The following is a 27,482-nucleotide window of genomic DNA, read 5'->3' as shown; positions in this document are numbered from 1 at the left end:
CCAAACCAAGACCTATCAGGGAGGGGACTGGGGGAGGATGCCCTGACCCCTGTAGTCCTGCCTCTTGACCTCCAGCTGCTGCCTCCCATTGGCTGATCCAACTGGAAGCTGGTAGGCAAGGGAGCCCAGATGATACAGCTTGTAGAGGGTCCTCAAGGGCCACAGTGGATTGATGAAGATTGGGTCTGACGGGGAATCAGGACATCCAGCTCTGGCCCTCTACAGGCCTGGGACAGCCCTACCTAATTGCCATTACTGTTATTCTTTTACTTGCTCTACTGTTGTTGCTTGAAAGCTCAAAAAACATCTTTTCCTCTATTTTATTATTCCTATTTACATATTCTTGTATAATATCCATATGCTTGAAATTCTTCCCTTCCTGCAAGTGGTTTTCCAAGTTCTGGAAACCAAAAGCTCTATCCATCAACCTCCAAAAGAAGAACTACACAGAGAAACTTTGGTATTTAAGCTATTTTTCAGCTATTGAATCTATGCTTGATGTGTTTGTGTATGAATTGGTTTACTCATTTTAAATCAGAGGTCCCATGAATAAGCTCCATGTCTTCATCCATATCTTGAACAAAATCGACTTCACAATGCTCACTAAATAATGAATAATAAAACACACAGAGTGCATTGTAAATTCTTTTCCATGAAGCTCTAAGTATTTACCGCTCCAAAAAATGGCCTCATAGAAATTTTTAAAAGCCATGGACTCATATCTCTTTCTTTTGCCATAAAGCATAACTTCTGTCCTGCCTTTTAATATATCTGGTATGCAAATAAATTCCTGTCTGATCCTGAGACTGTTTTCCTGATGTAACGTCTAAAATATGCCATTGGATTGACTATTACTGACAGGCAATTATATGAGCCAGGCTCCGTGAGCTCTACCTAATTATTACAGCCAATTGGAATAAACAATAGCAGGTGCAGCCCATCTTTTGCTGACACCAGAGCTGAGAGGTGATGGTCGATTCTGGTGTTGCTCCTCTACATTTTGGGAAATGACTCCTGCAGCTGTACCTATGCTGAGTCAGAGGCGAGCTTTGTTTCTTTCAGATGCTGTGTGCACTGCATGGTTAGCTGAGACTCATTTATCAGAAGCTCACTGCAATAGCTTACATGGGAATGCTACCCCTGGGAGTCTGAACATCCAGGAACAATAAGAGACTGCCAAGTAAACCCAGCCTCTAACTGTGCCTACTGATGCTCAGCTGCTTACAATAAAAACAAGTAACAGTGCATCCATGTCCTCAAGAGCCTTTTCTCCTTTTGGTGTATTCAAATGGTGACTTTGGAGACATTGTGAAAACTTAAACCTAAAATAGCTGAAAATAAAAATGGTCATTTTGTCACTCCAGAGGTAAGTCCTGAATCTAAATCTATAGATGTCCATTGTGCGACCCCCCGAAAGGGTCTGTGGAAGCCCCACTCAGCATGAGGACCTCATGAGCCCATTTATTTCTTGCCTCTCACATTTGGTTTCTTTACATAATACTCCTGTCTTGCAAGAATAGATATCTCTTTGAGTCCACAATGTTATTTATTGGATTTTGCACAGTTTTTTGACATGACAGCATCCTGTTTTTGCACCATCATATCCCTGGGAGACATAGAAGGAGAATCTTGGCACAGAGAGCCCATGTTCCAAGGCTGGATGCAAGTTTACCTAGTGGATCCAGCCTTGGGAGAAGCCACAAGTGAGGACAACCTGGAGAGTTGAGCAGGGATGTCATGGTTTGCCAATGCGGCTTGCCCTGGGCAAATGGGTGGCATCCATGAACAGCCAAGCACAGCTTCCTCATTTTGGTTGCCTTCTGTTCTGCAAGAGCATGGCTAGGAACTAAATCTTTGGCAGTTTTACAGAATTATTTTTCTTTGCATCTAACTGCATATTATAAATGTTGAGTGTCCTTGACTACATCCAAACATTAGAACCGATAAGGGTAGAAGAGTCCTATGGAAATGTGGGGGTGAGAGGGCTGATACGTCCAGCCCTGTGGGTAGAATTGACAGTTGTTGTCATCTGAGAGATATTAAACAGGACCATCCCCACAGAAGTTTCCCAGCAGCCAACCACAGCCCCCGCTATTCTCGACATTCAACATCACTCCTGACAGTTAAACCAATGCTTCCAGAGAGCTCCTGTTGATATGTGAATGTGCGTAGGATTTCTCATCATCACGTTAATGCTGGTAGCTGTTTTGATGTAAGGCACTTCATACTGGGGGAGTAGGTCACATGACTCTCAAGATTTAATGAAATTTGAAAGCCAGTAGGTCTGAGAAGTGAGGCACTAGCAAGGAAGGTTAGCCTGGTGGTGCTTAGTGGGGGTGTCATGAATCCAAGTAGGAGCTAAGGTAGGAATGGGGAGAAATGGGGAGCTTGGGTGCCGGCCTGGGCTTCTTCTCAGGTGCATGATTTTTCCCCTGACTGCTACTGCCTCAAGGCACAATGAGAAGGGTAAAGTGAAAGCAATTTCAGTACTGTTTGTTGCCACAAATGAGCTCCACTCAATACACATCTCTTCAAATTCTAAGCTACCTATTCGTTCATGTTAAGCAGGCTTAAGAGTTTTACTCATCTAAGTAGATGTGAATCCCTATGCGCAGTGCCAAAATTCAAGACCCCCCATTTTTTCCTTCAATCTGCTTGTTAGCAAAACTTCATCTCGTCTGAAACAAGGTTAATTATAGTCCTCATTTATCTCACTCAGTGTGAATTTTAATACATTTTGCTGCAGAAATACTAATATGTTTGATTGTGGATTGCAACCCCAGACCCCACTGGAGGTACGATGTAATATATAGCATATTCACTGTGGTCATTTTCTGAAATCTAAAAAGTTGTGGATTCTGAAACACATGTGGTTTCAAGGGTCTCAAATAAGGGACTACAAGCCTATGGTATCAGCAACCTCTTCTAGAAGATTTCTTAAAAATCTAAGTTTTAAACTTCCCACATATTAGGATGGCTCTAATTTAAAATAAACAAACAAAAAATAACAAGTGTTGGGAAAGGTGTGGAGAGATTGGAACCCTGTGCACTGCTTTTGGGAATGTGACATGGTGTAGTTGCTGCAGAAAACTGTATGGCAAGTCCTCAAAAAATTAAAAACAGGGCCAGGGGCCAGGCACAGTGGCTCACACCTATAATCCCAGCACTTTGGGAGGCCGAGGAGGGTGGATCACCTGAGGTCGAGAGTTTGAGACCAGCCTGACCAACATGGAGAAACTCCGTCTCTACTAAAAATACAAAATTAGCCAGGCATGGTGGCACATGCCTGTAATTCCAGCTACTTGGGAGGGTGAGACAGGGGAATCACTTGAACCTGGGAGGCGGAGGTTGTGGTGAGCCGAGATCACGGCCATTGCACTCCAGCCTGGGCCACAAGAGCTAAACTCCGTCTCAAAAAAAAAATAATAATAATAAAAATAAAAATAGAATTACCATATGATCCAGCAATTGCATATATATACACCGAAAGTACCAAGAACCAATGTTCATAGTACCATTATTATATATATGAATAATACGTATATTATTATTACAGCTACTACTTGGATTCATGACACCCCTGCTAAGCACCACCAGGCTAACCTTCCTTGCTAGTGCCTTATTTCTCAGACCTATTGGCTTTCAAATCTCATTATTATATATATGAATAATGGTACTGTGAAGAGAAGTATACAGATATCTTTGGGATATCCCAAAGAATGAAAGGCAAGGACTTGAGCAGATATTTGTATACCTCTGCTCACAGTACCATTATTCATAATAACCAAAAGGTGAAAGGTGTCCACTTATGGATGAATGAAGAAATAAAATGTGGTATACACATACAGTGGAAATATAATTCAGCCTTAAAAAGGAAGAAAATTCTGACATGTGATACCATATAGATGAACCTTGAGGACATTATAGTAAGTGAAACAAGACAGTCACAAAAGGACAAATATTTTATGATTCCACTTACATGAGGTACCTAAAATAGGCAAATTCAAAGAGACAGAAAATAGAATGGTGGTCAGCAGGGCCTGGGGGTAGAGGGGAGGGAATTTATGTTTAATGGGTACAGAGTTTCAGTTTAGGAAGATAACAAATTTCTGTGGATGGATGGTGGTGATGGTTGCACAACCATGTGACAGCACATAATGCCACAAAACTATTCATGGTACAATGGTATATGTTTTTATGTTTGGTATATTTCACCACAATGTTAAAAATTCAAGTTTTAGTTATAACTTTACTAAAGTTCTTGATAAGAATTACTTTTTTCCCTTTCCATTTTTCTTGGATGGAAAGTTGGATTATTCAACGCAAACTGTGACCTTCTGCTTTAAGTGTAATTATAAATTCTTGAAGACCATTAAGCTAGGGTTGTCTGAGGCACTAGGGACTTCATGAGATCTGACGTCAAAATATGGTTAAACGCATGACTGGGTCACCTGTGATCTCTCTGGGACCCAGCAGTGTGACCATGGACAAGTCATTTAGCTACTTTATATAATTATGCAATTTTAATGTAGTCTTATGAAAACTAAGTTGTTAACATGGCTCCCCAAATTGCCAGACTAATTTCTTATGAGTGGATGACAGTAGCAGAATCCGAAAATTTAAAGCCTGAATTCATGTTCAGAAAAAGAATTTGCTGTGGCTCTTTTCCAGTTGGAGAATGTGAGGCAGGAAATGGTTTGGGGATACTTTTGGAGAACACATAGCTCATTGATTGCAGCAGTAAGCAGGAGCAAAATTCTTTGACTTGGCCTCTTAATTCATTGGCAGGAACTCCCCAAACCCATTCTTTCTTAGTAGACCTGCAGTTAGCAAACTACAGACCAGAAAGGAAAAAAGACTCAAGAGCCAGTTTTCAGGAACGCCGTGTTGTGAACAAGCAACATGCTTCCTTCTTCCTATTTGCAGCCAGCTCTGCCTAACATTTTTTTTTTTTTCCCCATTTGCAAGAGGTTCACACAGCTTCCTCCCTGCCAGGACAGTCAGGAAGACTTTATGGGGTCCTCTCTCTTCAAATGTGTCTGAAGAAGGGAAGCGGGCATTTTAGAACACCTGGCTTGACAGTAGCCAGTTCTTTCCTAAAACAGAATTCCCAGTGACATGGTTTGGATTTGTGTTCAAATCTCATGTCAAATTTTAATCCCCAATGTTGGAGATGGGTGATGGTGGGAGGTGATTGGATCATGGGGGTGGGTTTCCCCTTTGGTGGTGTTCTCATGATAGAGTTCTCTCGAGAGCTGGTTGTTTAAAAGTGTGTGGCACCACCCCCTTCCCTCTCTTCCTCCTGCTCCAGCCGTGTAAGACATGCCTGCTTTCCCTTCACCTTCCACCACGGTTGTAAGTTTCCTGGGGCCTCCGCAGCCATGCTTCCTATACAGCCTGTGGAACCGTGAGCCAATTAAACCTCTTTTCTTTATAAATTACCCAGTCTCAGTTATTTCTTTATAGCAGTGTGAGAATGGATGAATACATCCACATTTCCAAGGTGTTTGACTTGGTATATATTGGGTATTTTACAGTTCTTTAAAATGCAGCTAGAGTGCTTTGGGGCACACCCCACAATTAGGTTAAAACAATATTGTCCCCAAGACTGCCAAGTCACTATCTTTGACAGATTTGCCATCATCATGCATCATTCCATCTGCTTCCATCTGTCTAGACTTACCCAGTCATGACTTGCTGTTTTCGTTGGTTAGTCAATCCACACTTTGTGGTGAGAGTGACTGATCTATTTTCTAGATTTTTATACTTTTCCTACTTCTTACAATTTACTGTGTTTACCTCTTGGCCTCGGGAAGGATTTCCTTGGGGACACAATATTTCTGTCAGGATCAGGTGCCTTGAAAAACAGCAGGGGCTCCCTGCAAAAGCCATGTTTCCAACGGGTCCGATTAATTTTGTCCCTCAGCCAGCTCCTTGATAGCCTCCTCCCAGAAAGCATTTTAAAGAAAGGACACAGTGAAAGCTCAACACTGCCTTACAAGGAGCAACATCAGAAAGCTGTTTTGTCAGTTTTATGGGGGAGAGGGAGGAGTCTGGAAATGACTGACTCAAGACCTCTGAAGGCTCTGAAATAATTTATGTCCTATCAGATAACACGTGTGCCAGTGGGACTTGGCTCTCAGACCGGCTTTCATTTTTCCTGCCCTGTCTCATTGTCTGTCATACTCTCCTTTTCTTTTTAATCTCTCTGAGTTTGGAAAAAGGGTCTGCGTGAAGAGAAAACAATGCTACAAGAAGTTAGAGGTGATGCAGTTTAATATGGCTATGTTCTAAAAAAGCAAGAATCTGCCACTTTATGAGCAAAAAGGTAAGGGCCTATTTGAACACCATTAGGGCTTTATTTTTTCTTTTGCTGCTGCCTGACAAAGTTCTAACCTGTATATGCTAACCATATAAAAGCTTTATTTCCTTCCAAGCCTATGATTTCCTGCCTCCTATCTAATCATTCTTTTCTAGCTTCTGTACAGACAGCTCATTCCGGCCACCGACTGCCCAGAACGCCCTTCTCAGGGATGACTGATGACTGCAAATGTCCTCCTAGGGTCTCTCAGTTCACCCCAGGAACTTTGGGAGGCCTAGATTTGTAACCTGCACCATGAGTCTTTAATTTTTTTCCCTTTGGCCTTCTAGATTATTATCGATTTTCCTCTGTAATTTACTAGCTTCCTTTCAGTTCCTATTTGTCTGAGTGGAGTCAGAATGTTGCTGTGTCTTCTCACATTTACCCCTGAGAAGTTGCTTAGGTAAGTGAAAAATGGAAGGAGTAGAAATTACACTTGCTCCTGCTGGTCACTGAAGACGACTAGGCTGTCTTTCTCAAGTGACAGACACTGCCATGAACTCTAAGAAAAATCCTTTATTAGCTCTTCTGATAAGTAGGATGTGATTCTGAACACAATGTCTGTGTGCCACCAAAGTTCACGTGTTGAAGCCCTAATCCCCAGTGTGATGGTACTTGGAGGTAGGGCCTTTGGGACGTAATTAGGGTTGAATGAGATCACGAGGGTAGATGATTTCTCATACCAGCTCCCTTATAAGAGAAAGGAACCAGGACTCTCTGTCTTTCTAAGGATACAGTAAGGAGGCCATTTTCTATAAGCCAGGAAGAGAACTCAATCTGCTGGCACCCTGATCTTGGACTTCCCAGCCTCTAGAACTATGAGAAATAAATTTCTGTTGTTTAGTCTATTATATCGGTGGTATTTTTTGAGCTAAGACACTAATTGAATCAAATGCTGACCAAGGATGCAAAGTATTCATCCTTGCCACGCATCAAAATGGCACTATTAAAGACCAGAGGTTTGTGTGGATGATATTCTGCATTGAATATCATCAATATTCAAATAGATCACAACACATCAAATAGAAGGCTGTGCTGTATTTCTAACTTAAAATTCTCTCCTGATGCACATGTGAAGCCTATGCAATTCATTGTTGAGAAGACTTCAACCTTGTCCATAACCTGTCTATCATTAGTGGGTGATGTTACAATTGAACCACGTGAACTCCTAGCTCATATTGCTGTTGTTATTTTTAATATAAGAAAAGCCCCATTAAAGGAAACATCAAGGGTATCAGTGAAGAAAACAACCCCCAAAATTGCAACATGCTCCCTAAGGCTTGTGTGTGGACTGAAAAAGGTAATATCTATCTTACATGTTAATAGGGACATTTAAAACACCAGATAAAACACATGGTTGCCAATTAAATGTGAATTTCAGGTGAACAATGAATCCTTTTTTTAGTATAAGTGTGTTCCATTTGTTGTCTATTATCTTTATGTGCTAGATCTGGCAATCCTGCCGTCAAGCCTTGCTACTCCAAGTGGTCCCTGGATCAACAATAACTGCATTACCTAAAAGCTTGTTAGAAATGCTGAATCTCACTCAGGTTCTACCCTAGACTTACTGTCTTAGCTTGGGCTTCTATGACAAAAATCCCACAGACTGGGCAGTTTAAACAATGCACATTTATTTCTCACAATTCTTGGGACCATGGTGTCCAAGACCAACGTGCTGGCATATCCTGTGTCTGATGAGGGCTCTCCTCCTGGTTTGCTGATGGCTGCCTTCTTGTTGTGTCCTCTCATGGCAGAGAGAGAGAGAGAGAGAGAGAGAGAGAGAGAGAGAGAGAGAGAGAGAAACTCTCTCATGTCTCCTCTTACAGGGGTAGTAATCCCATTAATGAGGGCTCCACCCTCAAGACCTAATTATCTCCCAAAGGCCCCACCTCCAAAGATGATTGCACAAGGGGTGAGAATTTCAACTATGAATTTTTGGGGGACACAAACATTCAATCCATAGCACTTACTGAATCAGAATCTGCATTTTAATAAGATCTCCAAGAGTTTAGCCTGCACCCTAAAGTTTGAGAAGCACTGTTTTAGGATTACAACTATTTTTATTGAGATTATCTCATTGATCTTCACATTATCCCAGGAAGTTGGCAAGGAAAGAGGAAGCAGGGAAGACATTCCCTTAACCACTTTGTTTAACCCATTCTTGTTTTCAGAATGAAGATTTAAATGCTGAAAGGGTCACTGTGATTGGGCACACTTGCAATTTCCTCCCATCAAAGGGCAGAGCCTCCTCTTACCCCACCTCCTGTTCCAGACCTGTTTAGCTACAGAGGCAGAGTGAGAACTGTCAGAGATGGGTGAGGGTGGAGTGACTTGGGGGAGCAGGGGGATGAAAGTGGGTTCAAACCTTAGGGGAGCCACTGCTTACACACCCTTAACCACAGTCTCAACACTGCAGATTGCACCCTACAGACTGCCACAGCAGCCATATTGCTGTGTATCCTGTTCTATTTGAAGTCATCATCAATTTCAACTGGTGCCATTACTTAATAACAGCTTTTTAAAAAATAGGATAATCACTGGAGTAAATGGACATATCTACTGTAAGAGTCATTTTGATGTCAGAAATGTTAACATTTGAAATAGGTATGTTTCTGAATCAAGGAAGTACGGTAGAGAGCTATGGAGCAAGATTCAGAAAGTAATCAGGAAAAATAAGGGTGATGGAAGACAAGCCTGATCAAACACTTAGATAGGACAAAAGGCTGCAGGAGCGGGTACAAACAGAAAAATGTGGCCGAAGGAGTCTGATGGATAAAACAGAAAGAGAGGAAGAAATGTCTGGTTTATTGGAGACCTATCACACAGGCTTGAGTTTATAAACTTCAGGCACGACAATCTCTATCATTTCTAATAAGCATCTCTGCTTCATATCTATTAATACTTGACGGATTTTTTTTTAATTATTTCTTATTTTTTATTTTTATTTTTTAGAGATAGAATCTCACTCTGTTACTCAGGCTGGAGTACAGTGGCACAATAATAGCTTACTGCAGCCTCAAATTCCTGGGCTTAAGTGATCCTCCTGCCTCAGCCTCCTGAGTAGCTAAGATTATAGGCGCCTGCCACCATGCCTAGCTACTTTAATATTTTTTGTAGAGACAGGGTCTCACTATGTTGCCCGGGCTAGTCTTTCTTTCTTTTCTTTTCTTTTTTTTTTTGAGACAGAGTCTTGCTCTCTCGCCCAGGCTGGAGTGCGGTGGTGTGATCTCTGATCACTGCAAGCTCTGCCTCCCAGGCTCACGCCATTCTCCTGCCTCAGCCTCCCAAGTAGCTGGGACTACAGGCACCCACCACCACACCCAGCTAATTTTTTATATTTTTTAATAGAGACGGGGTTTCACCATGTTAGCCAGGATGGTCTCGATCTGCTGACCTCGTGATCCACCCGCCTTGGCCTCCCAAAGTGCTGGGATTACAGGCTGCCCAGGCTAGTCTTAAACTCTTGAGCTCAAGTGATCCTCCTGCCTCAGCTTCTCAAAGTGCTGGGATTACAGGTGTGAGTCATTGCCTCTGGCCAGGTTTTCTACAAATAAAGTTTCTAGTTCTTTTATTTCACATAGGTGATAAAAGTAACTTTTGTTTCTTTTTCTTTTCTTTCTTTAACAACCATTCCTAAACAATTAAAAAGACCTGTCATCTTAAAACTCATAATTCAAAAGTGTGAAAAAATGTTATTATCTGCATTATAAATGGATTCTTACACTTACAAAATAGTTTAGTAAATTTAAGTGAAAAATTTCTTTGATGTTTTCCTAGATGAATTAATATTTGGATAAGAAGAAAGCTTCAATTACATTTAATTCATCAAGTCTTTATTGGTGATCCATTTACTATGCTAGTATATAAAAATATAATATTAGGATTCCCTGCTAGTGGAATAATTAAAAAAAAAGAACTAAAGGAAACCATGTAATTGTAATTGTTCAATGGGTACATAATTTGAATCACAAATATTTGACAGCTTCATCTTTTAATAATATACTTATGCATAATAAAAGGTATATTTTATTGGACCAAATTCTGAACTATTCCTACAAGTGATTTCATTGCATTAAACTGGATCATTTTCCCACCTGCATAAAATCTTCCAATGGCTTCCCATTGATCTCAGGATGAAATTTAAATCTTGTTCCTGAGGACTGATCCAGGTGTTTCTCTACCAGTGTGGTCCGTTCCTAAACCTGTAGTCTAGCAGTAGGGTACTGATGTTTCCAGGTTCACTGGGCTCACCCCAGTCACTGTACCTTCTCATGTATTGATCCCATTGCCATTTTTTTTTTTTTTTGAGATGGAGTCTCACTCTGTCACCCAGGCTGGAGTGCAGTGGTATGATCTTGGCTCACTGCAACCTCCTCTTCCTGTGTTCAAGCGATTCTCCTGCCTTAGCTTCCTGAGTAGCTGGGACTACAGGCATGTGCCACCACACCCAGCTAATTTTTGTATTTTTAGTAGAGACGGAGTTTCACTATGTTGGCTAGGATGGTCTTGAACTCCTGACCTCAGGTGATCCGCCTGCCTTGGCCTCCCATTGCCATCTTACAGCACTTAATCTACAGGGCTTTGCACAGAGCCTGGGAAACAGGGAGTACTTAATCATACTGCTGATGGACTGGTGGACTGACTCAATGAATGCTGTAGAACCACTGAAGCTTTTATAGCGCTTAGGATCTGTCTCATTTGTTCTCCTAACTTAGGGAGGCCAGTATTTAGCTGTTGTTTGTTTAAGAGGTAGGGTATTGCCATAAAAAAAATACTGGGCTAGGATTTGGGAGATTCCCAGCTTTCACCCTTGTTCATTGGGTAACAGTGGACTAATTGTTTACCCTGTCTGAGTTCTTCATCTGCACAATGAGGAACTTGTCTGAACCATCCTGATCTTCTCCAGCTCTAACTTCAGTGGTCTTTATATTCCCCATTCATATTCTTGGTAGTGTTTAGTCTTTTCCCCTAACTTCGCCCATGGCCTTTTTTTTTTTTTTTTAAATATTTCCTTTTGTAAGAAATTGCATATGGACTAATATCAGCAACCTGTGTGACGATCTGTGAGAATAGCAGTTCAAAACCCAGGCTTTATGTTAGCCAAGGCTTAAAGGTAAACACAGATGGGAAACAGAGAAGTCTAAAAAACCAAGCATTTTATTCATTAGGCCATCTGGCCATTCTTCACAGTGTCTTTCTGTACAGTCATCGGGAAAATACACACTAGAAGCTGTTAATTCATAGCTGAATTTTCTGGCCAAAGGTCTCCTAGCTAAAAAGCCAGACACTGGTAAAATGCTAAATATTTTTTAGTGGCATGTTGTTAATATCATAACTAATTTCCTTCTCATGATCTACGATTTGATATTGATATTTTGAGCATTTGAAATGGTTAGAGCTCTTTGTGTAGGTATCTTGCTTTCACCTTGCTAAACTCTTCCTGGTATGGTTAATAATATCATTAGCAATTGGTATGGTTTGGCTCTGTGTCCCCACCAATTCCCATCTCGAATTGTAATCCCCATAATCCCTATGTGTTGAGAACAGGACCTTGGATCATGCCGGTGGTTTCCCCCATGCTGTTCTCATGATAGTGAGTGAGTTCTCATGAGATGTGGTGCTTTTATAAGGGGCTCTTGCCCCTTTACTTGCACTTCTCTCTGCTGCCACCTTGTGAGGAAGGTGCCTGCTTCCCCTTTGTCTTCTGCCATGATTGTAAGTTTCCTGAGGCCTCCCCAGCTATAGGGAACTGTGGGTCAATCAAGCCTCTTTCCTTTATAAATTCCCCAGTCTCAGGGAAGTTCTTTATAGCAGTATGAGAATGGACTAATACAGCAACAGATGCTAAAAAATGCAACTCAGCAGCGTAAGAAATAACACCTAATGTGCACCTCCCTTGAACCTCCTGCTTAACTTCTGCAGTTTCTTCTCAACTTAATAGCCATGCACTTTATATTAATAGCCAAAGATTTATATTTATTTTTGTAGAGACATGGTTTCACAATGTTGCTCAGGCTGGTTTCAAACTCTTGGGCTCAAGCTATCTTCCCACCTTGGCCTCCCAAAGTGTTGGGATTACAGGCGTGAGCCACCGCTCCTGGCAACCACACACCTTCTTGTTTCCTTTTGATCACAGCTGCTTCATATGCTTGAAACTGCTCAATCAAGCCCCAGAACAGACTCCCCTCTTAGCATCTCCACCCACTGGTCAATGCTCAAAGATCCCTTGAGTCCAATTTACCAGCTGCTTTACCCACTTGCAACCCCATTGCTGAGGGCTTTGGCAGATTCCTGTCCTCGTGTCCTGCCCTGCCTGCCAGCTCCCAACCAGTCCTCCAATCCAGCCTCTCCACCCTTTGAAAATCCACGCCAAGCCCATTTCTGGGCTGAATCAACAAATTCAGAAATTCCATATCAAGTTCCCACAGCACTGGTCAGCAAAGCAGAATGATGAAAACTGCTGTCTCTTGTCAGGAGGTTCCGACGGGACTTCCCAAACTGTGTCACCTATTAGAACCATTTCTCAGTGTCCCTCAGACATTTTCTGTTACCTTGCCAATGAACACTTCAATTTTTTTTCCAACAAGGGTGAAAAAAACAGTTGAATTTTCATTTCCTGTATACCTTTGATGAAAAAAAGAGCCCTGGAAATTTAACTAGGGATAAAAATAACTTCAGTATCTTAAAGCCATTAAGTGAACATAAAAGGGCTCTTTGTGATCTCAGGGTATCTGAAACCTCGCATCTGCCACCATTCCTCTGTCCTCATCCAGAGGCAAGACATTCTGAACAAGGATTCCACGCTTAATGGCACCTTGAGAGTAAGTGCTCCCAGGTGCCCATCAAACCTGTCACTCTCAACAGCTGTTGCTAAGTGACGACTTGTCCCTCCACCCTCTGTTGCTTTTTGCATAAACAGGTCTGCAGAGTTGTGCCAGGAGAATCTTCCAAGGCTGGGTGTGCTGTGCCCCCATCCATGCACACATCGAGTCACTCTCACCTGGCTTTGCTGTGCCCGTTCCAGCATTCCTCCTCGTTGGACGTGCCCGCTGTCATGCTTTCGTCCTTGCAGATGGTGTAGGGTAACGACGACCAGACCTTTTTAGAGAGCTTCAATTTCTCTTTTATGTCTGTGACCTGATCAAGAAACCAAGGAAAGCAAGTGAGTATTCTGCTCAGGCTTTGCCCATTTCTACACAAGGACGTACGCAGGTGAAGGTTATAGAACCTGTGATATGACCAGCAGGTACTCTTTAACAGTTTTAAGAGAGAGACACCACACTGCAGGGTTTATTGCCCGGGAAAGCCTCCTTTCCTCTCCCTCAGTCCTCTAGCTGAGAGTTCTCAGGTAATTGACTTTTTGTTTTCCATCTTTTCTGTCCTTCAATCCTTTGAATTAAAAACTTACGAAGCATCACGCCTGGCTTCGGGTCCCTCTCCTGCTGAGAGTCCCTATTGTGAACACCCCAAGTATAGTCTCTAGAATTCATTTGCTTGCATGTCAGACAACCGTACCAAAACAAATGCACCCAGAGATAAATACTTTTCCCAATGGACTCCTTGTTTCTGCAAAAAATAAATATTGCCACTAATTCAGCTGCTGGTACTTCTGCTCTAGTGCAAATGACAGGCCCTTAGAGCACACACATGGGTGGTAAGCAATAAACCAAACCCTCTTAAAAATCTCTAGAACTGAAAGATAAGTCATTCTAAATACGGGTAAGTGTAAAATTCACAGCCCTGTGGATGGATGGCCAGGAAAAGCTTAGTGCCAGCATCTTAAGTGTCTTCAGGCTGAACACTGACTTTTCACTTGCAGAAAGGGTAGGAAGAGGAATTTAATTTCATTTTGGCTTCATAATGAACATTGGGAAAGTCCAGAGATGGCTGGAATGCATCTGTTATGAATTGAATTCTTTTCTTCCCCTTAACATGTTAGATTCCTAACCCTTGGTACCTCAGAATGTGACTTTATTTTGAGATAGGGTCATGACAGAGCTAAAGAAGTTAAAGTGAAGTCACGTGGGTGGGCCCTCAATATGATGTGTGCTTATAAAAAGGGGAAATTTGAGCACAGAGACACGCACAGAGGAAAGATAATATGAAGAGACACAGGAAGAAGATGCCCATTTACAAGCCAAGGAGAGAGGTCTAGAACAGATCCTTTCCTCCTAGCCCTCAGAAGGAACCAACCCTTCCCACACCTTGATTTCAGACTTCCAGGCCCAGAACTGTGGGATAGTAAATGTCTGTTGTTTCAAGCAACTCAATTTGTGGTACTTTGTTATGATGGCCTTAGCAAACGAATACAGATGTAAAAAAACGTTGAGTCAACATTTGATGGAGAATGGGATATTTACAGAATCTCAAAGTACCTAGTAACACAGATTACTTATTAATTACAAAAGGAAAACTAGTAATTTTACAGTGTGGAAACTTGGCAGGCTGCCACCTTCACCAAGTGATCAAGCAGGGGGACAAATTGGTCACTTGTTCCTCCTGATGTGATGTCCCAGGATGGACACATCACTTACGCAGCCCCAAATTCATAATCTGAACCTAATCATGAGGACACATGAGACAAAGTGAAACTGAGGGGCATTCTGAAAACCAGCTGGCCTCTACTCATCAAAAATGTCCATCATAAAAGACAAGAAAAAGCTGAAGAGTCCTTCCAGATTAAGAATAAGAGACATGATAGCCAAATGCAGCAGAGGGCTCTGGATTAAATGCTAGGTCAGAAGGATAATTGCCAATAAAAGACATTATTGTGATAGTGGGCAAAATTTGTATGCTGGCTCTCTATTAGATAATAGTATTATGTTAGTGTTAAATTTCCTGAATATAAGATCATACTGTGGTAACACAGGAGAATGCTGTACTCTCGGGAGACACATGCTGGAGGATTTAAAATGAAAGGGGTATAATTTCCACAACTTGCTCTACAACAGCTCAGTAATAATCAAGAATAACAATAAATATACAGATGTATAAAGAAAAGAAAAGATAAATGTGGCAACTTTTTAATATCTGGCAAATCTAGATGAAGAGTATAAAATTTTTCAAAAAATGCAATTTTCAGTAAGTTTGACTTTTTTTTTTTCAAAATAAAACATGAAAATGTGAAAAACAATTCCTCACATTTTATTTGTTCTGTGTAGTGTCCACTTTGGTGCCCTAACCTCCACTAAAGGCGTGCCCACAATAGGCCACTCATTCTCACTCTTTTCAAAACAATCCTCAGAGAAAGAAATACATGTTATATATTTATATCTGGTTCAGAAAATGACCACCACCTTTAGGACTGAAATACTGTCAGGTTTATTCTGTCCCATAATAAAATAAACTAAGAATGAGCATTCTCTTTCTGCTTATTTTGTACTACAATCCTACCTCCAGGTTATGGGAATCTAAACCAGATACACAGATTTTGAGACTCAGAGAAAGAACAAAGTTGCATGCTGTCCCACAGTTGTCTCCTTTCGGTATGTGCAGAATTTAACGGTGGATGTTGCACTACTCATTCTTTAAATTATTCTCAAACTTTGTCTCCTTCGGGGTGCATTCTCAGGTCCCCAGGTTAGATTTAGATTCAGCTTTCTGCACTGCACAGTGCCCTCGTGATGATTCTAAGTACTGATCACTCCAAACTCTAATAATTGGCTTATTTTTCTGATTCTCTTTTAGACAACATGCTTCTTGTTGGCAGAAATAGGGTTGTAATTTATCTTTATCCACAGTGTCCAGTATGGGTCAAGTGACTAATCATCGAATTTGCCATAGCTTAGGGGATTCCAGGGTGACGAGTTTTCAGCATTAAAACGGGAACGTCCCAGGTAAACCAGGATGAGTTAGTCACACAGGTCTAAGCACACAGTACGTGCTCAATAAATGTTGGTTAAGATAATGGATTGAATTGTCCCATTCTATTACAAGGTCATAGACTGTATGGTTAACACAAATTAGCTGGGGTCACATTACTGTGTGTTCATCCTCCCAAAAGGGGTGGGAGAAAACTGTGGGGTTGTATTTGGCTAAGTGAGGAGCCCGTCGCGATGATGGGGATGTGGGTTTTCTCTCATTGTTTACCCCAGCACATTTATAATCGGAGTATGTTCCCTCTGGCATTTCAGTAGCTGTGCGTTTTCATTGTGCCGTTGAAGGAGATAACATCAAAGGAGCAGTGAGAAATGTAAATGCTGTTTTAACATTCTGCACAGAAACACTGGCCAATTCAGACGGTGATGGTGAGGCAGACGGCTGAAAAAATGGACACTATTAGCCACTGGAAAAGAACATGCCTTTGATTCATTTATGTCTGGATGATTGCAGTTTATTTTTCAGTATCAGGAAGGCCTTTCAATTTGCACATCATTTAGAAATGTTTTTCTCATTTTATTTATTTATATTTCTGAATAATATATGTAACTGCTCTGCTGTAGCTCCAGACCTGAGGTTTTTGTTTTTTGTTTTGTTTTGTTTTGTTTTGTTTTCCTGGAAACTTAAGTGCACACAACCGTGAATTAAGCTTTATGTTAACAAACACTCTTAGTACAAATATATTACTGACAATGACAGTGAGCCCTAATTCATTAATAACACACTAGATGGGAATAAAGACTTGGGATAAAATATAAAATTTATAACAATTTCCTTTCTCTGATACCTGAATGAGCTATTCTAGGACAAATGAACTCTTACCAATACTTGTGAACGGTATTTACCATCGCTCCAATATTGTATTAGCAATGCTGTAATATTAGTAATCCCAGTAATATATAAGTATTACTTTTTTCATCTATGCTATTGATAGATTCTGGAAGTTAAACAACAACTCCTGTTATGTCTCTGGAATCTGATCCAAACATATACTGTTGGGGTCCATAGGGAAAACACGAGCCCTCTTTCAGGATTTATTTGGAGTTGATTCTGATTTCTGATAATTGCAACTCCTAATGTCAGTAGAGACAAACACTCTTAGTTTAAGACCTGTCAAAAGGCCCATGAACACTTGACTCTATTAGGAAGAGAGGGCGCCCTTCTCATACCTACCATTACAGTACTGTAAAATTAGGCAAAAAAGGGAGGAAGGTGACAAAGTGGAATGATTGCTAAAAACAGAGATTAGCAAAGCCAGTGAGGAGAAAGAACTATCTAAGTACTCTTCTATGACAAATTTACCTAAGAAGTAATCTTGCTCCAAATATTTCACCTGAATCCCATCAAGTTTCTGACTTAATCAGTTTACAGGAAATACTGGCAATAGAGGAAAAAACTAAGTAACACCATAAATAATCAGACACATCCAGTGATGAGCTATTATATAAGACAACTGGCCTTAATGCTTCAAAAGAGGTCAAGTGAAAGAAGAAAGCAAGAAAGTAAGCAAGCAAGAAAGAAACAAAGAAAGAGAAGGAAAAAAGAAAGGAAGGAAGGAAGGAGGGAGGGAAGCAAAGAAGGAAGGAAAGAAGAGAAACTGACTCCTGGATTTGGAGGTAGGGACCCAGCTGTAAGTAAGAACTTTGATAATTTTGAATGTTGAATAAATAGTAGTTGATATTATTGAATAACTGCTAATTTTCTTAAGTGTGATCATGATGTTGTGGCTGTCTAGGAGACTGTCCTTGCTTTTAGGAGATTCACACTGAGATACTTAGGGATAATGTGTCACTGCATCTTTTACTTACTTGAAAATAGCAAAATAGTCAACCATTATTGAATATGTATGAGGGTTATATGGATGTTCATTTTACTATTTTTTTCCCCACCATTTCAGTATTGAAAAAGTTAAAAATAATGAAAAGTTGGGAAAGAGATAAGACTTTGTTGTCAGGGCACATGGCAACTGCTGGATTCAGCAGAGGGCAGTAATTGACTCAGAGAAATGGGGATTAACTGTGAGCTTTCATTGAGCTGAGGCCCTCACGTGCATTCGATCTTCACAACTCTGACGGTGCTAAAATATTATCATTACACCCTTACACAAAAAGGAAACAGGCCTTAGAGAGGCTAAAAAACTTGCCACACATCTAGTAAATGGTGGAGATGAGATTCAAATTCAAATGCAGATTCTGGAATCATTACTCTTAACCATAGGCTTACTATGGCCATAGTTGGTAATCTCGGTTTTTGAAGTATGTACGTTGGGTTGGTGGCAGGAATGTGTGTGCATCTCTGGGGGTGTGCAAGAGATTCAATGTGATTCAGGACTAGAATTCCTGTTTCTATTTTTAAGTATAAAAATACAAGAGGAATTAAGCTTTCCTAATATTTAATCTAGAGATTGATATTTCAATCAGTCCATACAGGGATGGCCATTTCTCAATTATCTTAGGGACAGAGTAAGACTTTCATAGTGGGGAGGGGCAGCATTGGCACCTCCACCACCATTAACTTGCTGCTGGTGTATTGATCCAGCATATGCACTGGCTAAGACATTTATGGATTAGATTAATTAGTTTTAACTAACTCATTCAATGGAATAGGACTTAAATAGCTTTTGAAAAGAAACTTTGGATTTCATTTCAAACAAAGCAAGCATAAGTAAACAATATAATGGCAGGCATCATATTCCTCTTATTCTTGATATATCTGGAACATTACAAAATAGAAATAAAAAAGAATATCTTTTTCTCATCTTTGAAAAGTTTCTGTTTTTATGTAAATTTCATGAGGTACAGAATGTGTTAATTCGGTAGTGCTTATGTTACAGTTTATGTATAAATATTTATAGGTACTCTGGTTGTCTATCATCTGGAATATTTTGCTGATAGAGGTGCAAGACCAAAAATATTTGCAGATCGCCAGTCTATAGCACAGGGACTCATACCACATATTTTAAATCATTGACTTAGCAAGTAAAAATTCAATAACATTCAATGAAATTGGTTTAATGAGACAAGAAAATGTAGTACAGTTTAGAGAAAGTTCCAAAACATTGGTTAAATAAGAAAAAAGGCTTTTATGGCTAGTATTCCTTCATTAAGCACTTCTAATGTGCCTTTTATAAGACAGGTTTTATAGTAGACTTTGGGAATGCAAAATATGACTTGTACACAGTCGCTATCCTTGAAGGGTTTGTAGCACTGCCTAGCGGGGGTAACAGACACGGAACAAACATTATAGTCCTAGCTAAGCAAAGGGCTATGGGAGCACATATTAATTTGTCTGGAAATTCCCTTCCTGGGAACACCACCATATTCCTTCTCAAGCAAATAAGGCTTCGCTGCTATTTGTTCTTTTGTGGTTGCTGAACTCTTGTCATGGGAAAGATTAGGAAGCAGAATAATGTTTCACCCAGGGATCAAAAACAAAAATAATGCATTACAGTCTCCCAAGTTTTAACCTCCAAGAACAGGATGATTTTGTCCATGTAGAAGCCATGGCTTTTAGCCACCACTCTGATCTTCAGCTACTCATTTGCTAAAGAACAGCTGTACTTTCTTGGCTCCCAGGGAATAACTGCTCCACAGCCAGAGACTCAGTAAACAGAGCTTTGTGTGTACCAGTGCTTAATAAATATTTGTCAAATGAATAAATACACGAACAGCATTGCTGATGATCTGCTAAGGGAAGTAAGATTTCAAAAATGATTGATTACCTGCCAGCGACTTCTTTCCAAATGTAACCTTAGAGAGTAAAGGAGGCATGGACAAATTCATTCACGCTTTTAGGGGGGAAAAAAAACCAAAAAACCAAAAACACCAAAACTCATTTTCCTTGACCCGATTACCCACAGAGCAAGAGAGAGAGATCTCAGATGATCCTCCCAATCTTCTAATTAGGATTCCAGACTAGTGTTGTCTTAAATGTCATTCCAGTTGTAATTTACACAGGTAAGGTGGACACCTGGTGGACCTCAAAAACAATCTTGGCTTAAGGAAAAAACATGAGAATTTAATTAAAAATGGAATAAATCCCATCTTAAAGGGTCTTTGCAATCCTCATAAACACATTCCACCACCTTCCCTTTGGTTTTCTAAGGAGGTGACCTGTTGAATTCTGAGTTGTGTTTGTGAACTCCATTATTGCTTTTGTATCCCATGTGAATTCTCTGATGAGACATATTTGACTTTCTCCTTCAGCCCATGGCTGTCTACCTACCCACAGGAGGCCACAAGTCCATCTACCCTGGACCCTTTATTTCCTCTGGATCTTTCTTGAGTAGTCACTGTGAGGAGGCCACCTGCCATTTTCCCTTAATCATCCCTGGACGCAAATCCACCTCACTGGCTACCTATTGTGTGCACCTGGCCCAACACCCTATTTGTTCCTGACTTCAGAAAGATTCCAATGTGCCCATTTCATCACTATGAAAATATAATGTGACCAGATGTAAATAATATATACCATATCTTTAGAAAAATATGATGAATATTTAAAGGGCTACACTCTAAATAATAAATATTGAAGGAAAAAAACCAGTGTGAATATTTTATAGGCTGGAGGTCATTTGTAAGCTTTGGGAAACAATCTGTTTAAAGACATGAAGGCAGGCTGATTTTTGCTCAGGGACGAGGCCATTTTACTTGGTCAAGTTAAGGGAAAGTCACCATACACAAAACAATTTTTGCAACCTAAGAGTTTAATATAATCCAGTTTTGGAGACAGTGACCTCATCCAGCTTTACTCTAGAGAAGAATGATCTTTTCTGACAGCACCAAATCATTTGATTCACTGTGTGAGCCTGCATCAGAATTCAAGTCATGCATACTCCTTCAGCAATCAAACAAGGTCTGTGAATGTACCTGTTCACAGCTTCCCTCACTCCCTCGGGAAACACATGCACTCTGGAGGAGAGTATTTAAAGTTCCTAAGTCTCAGAATATTTCTTTTTCTGACATGGCCAAATATCTATAAACACAATCTCCCTCCCTCATATTCTTAGAGGACGTAATCCATATCTTCTGATAATGGCTTTTAGCACTGTCTTCACTAGAACACCAGTTTTCCGTTTATTCTGAGTTTATGAAACTCTTTGGTGTCATTTTTCAGGTCTCAGATCGGCCACTCTGTAATGTAATGTTTGGGTAGGTTTTGTAACGCTTGGTGGAGAAACTACTTGTACTAATAACATGTTTTCTTTCAGGAAACTTCTAAATAAGTCTTGGGGATGATAGCAGGGTTCTGTTGAATGCAGTTTGTCAGTGAACCTAAAGCCGACTTTTACCATATGTTACACCCAGCATTTTACAGAGCCCTCAAGACACTATTCAACCTAAAACCACTCCAACATTTTGGGCTCTATCATATGTTCCCAGGGAGTTCAATGATAACTTCTAGTCTGTTTCCACATGACATATATTTTCGCGGTGGTGTGGTACTTTTTTTTTTTTTTTTTTTTTTTGAGACAGAGTCTTGCTCTGTCACCAGGCTGGAGTGCAGTGGTGCGATCTCGGCTCACTGCAACCCCCGCCTCCTGGGTTCAAGCGATTCTCCTGCCTCAGCTTCCCGAGTAGCTGGGACTACAGACGTGCGCCACCATGCCCAGCTAATTTTTGTGTTTTTAGTAGAGATGGGGTTTCACCACGTTGGCCAGGATGTTCTTGATCTCATGACCTCATGATCTGCCCGCCTCAGCCTCCCAAAGTGCTGGGATTACAGGTGTGAGCCATGGTGCCCGGCCGGTATTTTAACATTACTCCCAAGTTGACAAACACATGTTTTGTAGGAAAGACTACGAAGGATATAAATAAAAATTTTTAAAAAGTAGGAAGTGAATCTTTGAAGGTTTGAAAACACAATGCTTAGTTTTGTCGACTTTCGTAGGGAATTGAGAATGTGTTGAAAAGTTCAGTCTGAATAATCATGTCTGGTTTTAGGCTTGGAGTTTCTTGGCTAGCTGATCACACCATATTAAGGGCATGCACGCCCCTGAAAAGACAGATGGGGTCCTTTTCAGGCAAAATCCTGGTCCTCAAATTGGGATAAATGTGGGAGACATCAGAAATATCTTCCCACTGCTATTCAGGTTAGATTTTTGCAGCAGATTTTAAGACAACAACAACAAACTTTCTTTTTTTTTCTTTTTTATTTTATTTTATTATTATTATACTTTAAGTTTTAGGGTACATGTGCACTCAGTAAACAACAAACTTTCAAATCTTCATGTTTGTACCTGATGTCCTGATTGTGCCTCATTCCCTATGGCATTAAGTGCAGTAGGCATCCTACACATCCTTGAGAGATGACACAGTCTGACATTGAACTAGTATCTACTGAATTCAATAGTGAAAAGAAAAACACAAGAAGTCATTTGTTCTTTGGGAATCCAGACCAAGTCAAAGTATTACTTTGCACCAAGGTACCTCAAATGTGGCACTATTTACTTTTCAAGACTGAGAAATAGCAATGATTTGAAGGAGTAGTTTTATTGCTGAATCATGGAATTTAGAGGCTTAGCAGAGCTCTCACAGTCAGTCCAACGCTTCTAGAGCATTCTTGACAGGCTCATCTAGACTCTATTTAAATGTTTCTAATGACAGATATCAATGAAGGAGAACCTGGGATTTGCTGCTTTGACCTAAGCCAAGTCATCTCCCTTCACTAGGCGGTTCTGGGTCTTTATGAACAGGGCTTGAGCACATAGCAGAAACACATTCTTATTCTTCATCCTCTCTTGGCATTGAGACTGAGCCCTCAGCTTTTCTCTCTTGCCTGGCTTTGTTCCTTTGCAAGCTCTACCTAGTTTTAAATTGTGAGAGTGGATTCTATTTTTCTCTGCCTAGCCCCTGGTAAATGCTCCTTTTGATTCGCTGCTGACCAAAGGTCTGTCCCATCTGCTCTCTTGCTCTCTGCTTTGGAGAACAGCTCTATCCTCCTTGATGGCTAACTTTGGCCTCTATCTTTTCTCAGGCATTATTTTTGCTGTATAGAGGCAGACATCCCCAAGGAACTTGCCATGATTTAGAGCATAGATTGTGACAAGTGCTGATTCTAAATTAGGTCATTAGATATGCAGTCTTCATAATGCTGGATCGGAAGATCTCAGGTGCGCTTTCAAAAGAAGAGAATGAATTCAGTATTTCTAGCAGTTATATAAGGCACCTTGAAGCATTTTGGATATTTTATTTTAAACCTGACCTCTGCTCCTACCATCATCTATTCTATCATCATTATGGAATGAAACCTTTTGGAAGTTCTTTGTGGTTTGAAAGGCAAATTTCCTCCATATTTCCTCAATTTCCTGATATAGCTAACAAGATGATGCTAGGATTGACCCCTTTGTATAGGACTAACCTGGAAATTAGCCCTGATTTGGAAAACTGCCAGAGAGCACTCCAATATTTAATAGCTCAGTTTTGCCAATGTGAGAAAAAGTTTAATGTTTGAACATTTAGTTTTGCTGAAAAATTCAGATTCTTTGCCAACTCTTACTTCAAATGTACAACCCCTTCACAGGGCTTTTGATGATACTTAGGAAACTTATACAGAATTTCCATCTCTATTTCTACCTGTGATTGGCATAACACAGTGATTCAGTTAAGCTCATAGCTACCTGAAGTTACTCTGAAAATATTGAAATTTCATCTTCAGGGAATGAAATCCAGGACAAGTTAAGTCTGCTAATTAAAAAAGGGGGAGGAGGCATTGCAAAGCATTTCACTTCAAGTTTAGGCATTCCTGAATATTTTAGAATTCGTTATTTAATTCCAACAGTTTGGTGGCTTTATTCTTCCACACCGAAGCGGAGAAATAGATGTGTATTCTGGTCTCTTTCTCTGAAGCCTACAGACATTTGGAACTTACCAGGAAACAAGAAACACCTTTTGCTCACCCAAGAGTGGTGTCACTGAGCATGATATCTTACTTAAGTAAGATATTGCAAACATGATTCCAGCCAACAGCGAGAGTACCCACAAAGATGTACACACATTGGAAAAGTAATTGAGATGCAGCATAGGAAAATATTCAGCAAGTGGTAGGTGAAATCAGATTTATCTAAATTCTAAAGCCATTCAGGGTAGAGACGGGTTGCCATAAATCTTTTATGGAATAGGCAACCAAAAGCATATAAATGTCTTTTGGGCATGCATGATTTGATTTATACTTAACTATGTAGACTTGCATTGTGTGGTGCATAATAAATGCTACTTTTACATTTCTTGTGTTATATTTATGCTATAATGCAATGATCTGCCTTTTTTCTTCCTGGGTTTAACTGGGAACTGGTTCGAGTTCAAACACCAAAGATTTTAGCCTAAGGGGATTCTAGGAACAATAGGATGAGATACTAATAAATATCTCTAAGAATGTAAACCACAGCACCCAAGGCTGTCTATGAACTCTTACTCAAATGTAAAGTCTATACATTGGAGAGAAGAGTATGATTTAGTTGAAAGTCTTTCTACGGGTTTCAACTAGGACCTCCCCAGAATATGTGCTCACAGAGATCCCTTTGGTTTTACCTACCATAAAGATTTGCCTATTCATCATGGTCGTGGGCCTCCCTCCCAGCTGCAGGTGACATAGGCACAGGGCCTCTGTCCTTTGTGTTCACCACCTCCTAGCAGATGTGTGTCCCATCTCCTAGCACAATGCCTGGCTTCTGGTTGTATTCGATAGACAGCGAATGAACAAACGAACAATCGGCAGACTAGGCAGAAGGGCAAGTTCAAATTCCGGGTCTTCAAATGAAATGTGAATTCTACATGCCCTTATTTGCAAAATAAATGTATTGCCATAGGAAGGGGCATCTTCCTTGTAAGCTTCCCTATATTATAGATAATTGGTTGCTTAGGGTCTGTTCATGGATAGTCACTCCAACTAAACAGCCCCACCCCCACACACACCAGCACACAGGCAGGCACACACATTTGATTCTTATCTACAATGTACTGGGCCTTTTTAAGGTCCTGGGCATACAGTGATTTAAAGGACATGGTCCTGCCTTCAGTTAACCACCCAGTGGAGGAAAGATATATACACATAAACGAGCATTAAAAATGGCTCACACGTTTAAGGGTTGTAGGGTGTGAGAAGTAAAATCAATATTTTACAATAAGGGAGAAAGTGGGAACTTAAGTTCATACATTGCTAGGGCACTTGGAACTGGAAGTACTTAATGAGTACCGATGTCACCACGGGGACATATGGCATTGGGGGACTAAACTGTATTCTTTCTTGCAAATCAAGTTCTTACCCCTGTGAGGTAAATTACCTGTTCCTGAGAGCCATCTGGATACCTTAAAGATCCAATTTACCCCATGGGGCACCAACCAGGGAGTACCATTTACTCCTCTTATGATTAGACCCAGGTGACATAATTTTGCTTGACTTTCACCTTTGCATCATAAGCATCCAATAACCTAAATGGGTCCTCTTAGTCTCCTACAAGCTGCAGAGGTGTCATAGGCAGCCCACTTTAGCTCCAGTGAGAGAGAAAACAACTTGTAAAATAGCAAAATGGCCAGCCTGTTCGAAGAAGCAATGAGAGCCTGAAGGCAGCAATATCCAATAGAAACATAATGTAAGCCACAAAGGAGCTACAGGTGTAATTTTAAATTTTCTAGTTGTCACATTTAAAAAAAGTAAGTTGAAGCTAATTTCAACGTTATGTTTTGTTTAACACAACTTATTCAAAACATTGTTTCAATATCTAGTGAACACGAAACATCTAAATGAGATATTGCATATTCTTTATTCTTTTCTGGTACTAAGTCTTTAAAGCCTAGTTTGTATTTTATACTTACAGTCCATCTCAATTCATTCCACCGGACATCTCCATTGCTCAATAGTCACACATGGCTAATGGCTACCATGTTAGATGGCACCGGTTTCAGAATCTGTTGTGGGTTTTTCACTTAGAGCTCATCTCAGTTCTGTCTACAGCACATCCCTAGTGGTCAATAACCATGTATGGCTGGTGGCTACCATATTGAGAGCATGGTCTAAGGTCCTTCCTAAGCATGTCAGGAGAGGGGGCCAGTTGCTACTGAGAGGGGTTGAGCACGGTTCCTAGGCTAGGGGTTGTTGTCTGAATGAGCTAAAGGCGGGCTATTAGCTCAACATTAGAGTGTTCAGTATCTTCTTCTGAACTTTTTGAGTAGGTTGCATTTCAAATCAACAGAACTCATTTTTATCTGACCTCACTCTCCTGCCCCTACTCCATACCCCCAGTCAACTGTCCAAAGTACAGCAGGAAAGAACTGAATCGAAGTTAGGTTACAGTAGAAGTCTGTTGTTTGAATCCAGCCTATGTCTAGAATTGCTTCAGTTTATATAAATGGGAACATGTTCCATTCAGCTTTGTGACAGCCATCAAAATTTTGCCTATGAACGTATTTTTTTGGTTTGCATTTATTTATTTTTACTGAAGTTTAATAATCATCCAGAAAAGTACACAAATCATATATCATCAGTTTGATGAATTTCTCACAAGATACTCATGCAATAAAACACCAGATATGTGGTTGTTTTAATAAAGGAATATTTTTTAAAGTTTTCGTTGAATCTAATGAGAACACATGGACACAGGAAGGGCAACATCACACACCAGGGCCTGTCGGGGGGTGGGGGCAAGGGAAAGGAGAACATTAGGACAAAATACCTAATGCATGTGGGGCTTAAAACCTAGATGATGGGTTGATGGGTGCAGCAAACCACCATGGCACATGTATACCTATGTAACAAACCTGCACGTTCTGCACGTGTATCCCATAACTTAAAGTAAAATAAAAAAAAGTTTTTGTTGGATCTAATTCTTTTCACAAGATTTCATTCTCTTGAAAATTAATTTTATCAAGTCATGGATATGCAGGGATTAAAGATTACCAAAGAGCAGAGTTTGTTATTGATTTACTGTAACTTTGAGATTATAAATTGCATCTAGGCTCTGGGCATGTACCTACATTTTAAAGGCAAAAGGCTATCAAAAAGTCGATACAATGACTTGCTTAAAGCAGCCTGACATCACCCTCTTTTCCTTCGAGATGGTCCAGCCTCATCTGCAGGCATTTAGAGGCCACCTTCATTATGACCACCAGATGGCAGTGTGGTCCAATCTTTGTCCACCTTTCACCCCCTTCCCAGTCTTATCCCCCAGAATAAAATTGTAGATTGTTCTACTGCATATAAAACTGACAACCCTGTTATTTTAAACTTGAAACTGACAGGCTGTTAT

The 27,482-nt window shown here is 40.4% G+C and overlaps 1 protein-coding gene across 1 annotated transcript in view; it reads right to left on the bottom strand.

Moving 5' to 3' along the window:
• Positions 1-27,482, bottom strand: part of GPC6 (glypican 6) — a 1,194,386-nt gene that overhangs the window by 11,389 nt on the left and 1,155,515 nt on the right. The window contains exon 7 of the mRNA XM_054445853.2: positions 13,362-13,498. Within this exon, the coding sequence (XP_054301828.1) occupies positions 13,362-13,498 (137 nt within the window). The remainder of the gene's footprint in view (positions 1-13,361; positions 13,499-27,482) is intronic.

This window comes from Pongo pygmaeus, chromosome 14 (genome assembly GCF_028885625.2).
Source record: "Pongo pygmaeus isolate AG05252 chromosome 14, NHGRI_mPonPyg2-v2.0_pri, whole genome shotgun sequence".
Classification (NCBI taxonomy): domain Eukaryota; kingdom Metazoa; phylum Chordata; class Mammalia; order Primates; family Hominidae; genus Pongo; species Pongo pygmaeus.
Note: the sequence above shows the minus strand (reverse complement) of the source record. Positions and strands in the feature narration are given on the sequence as shown.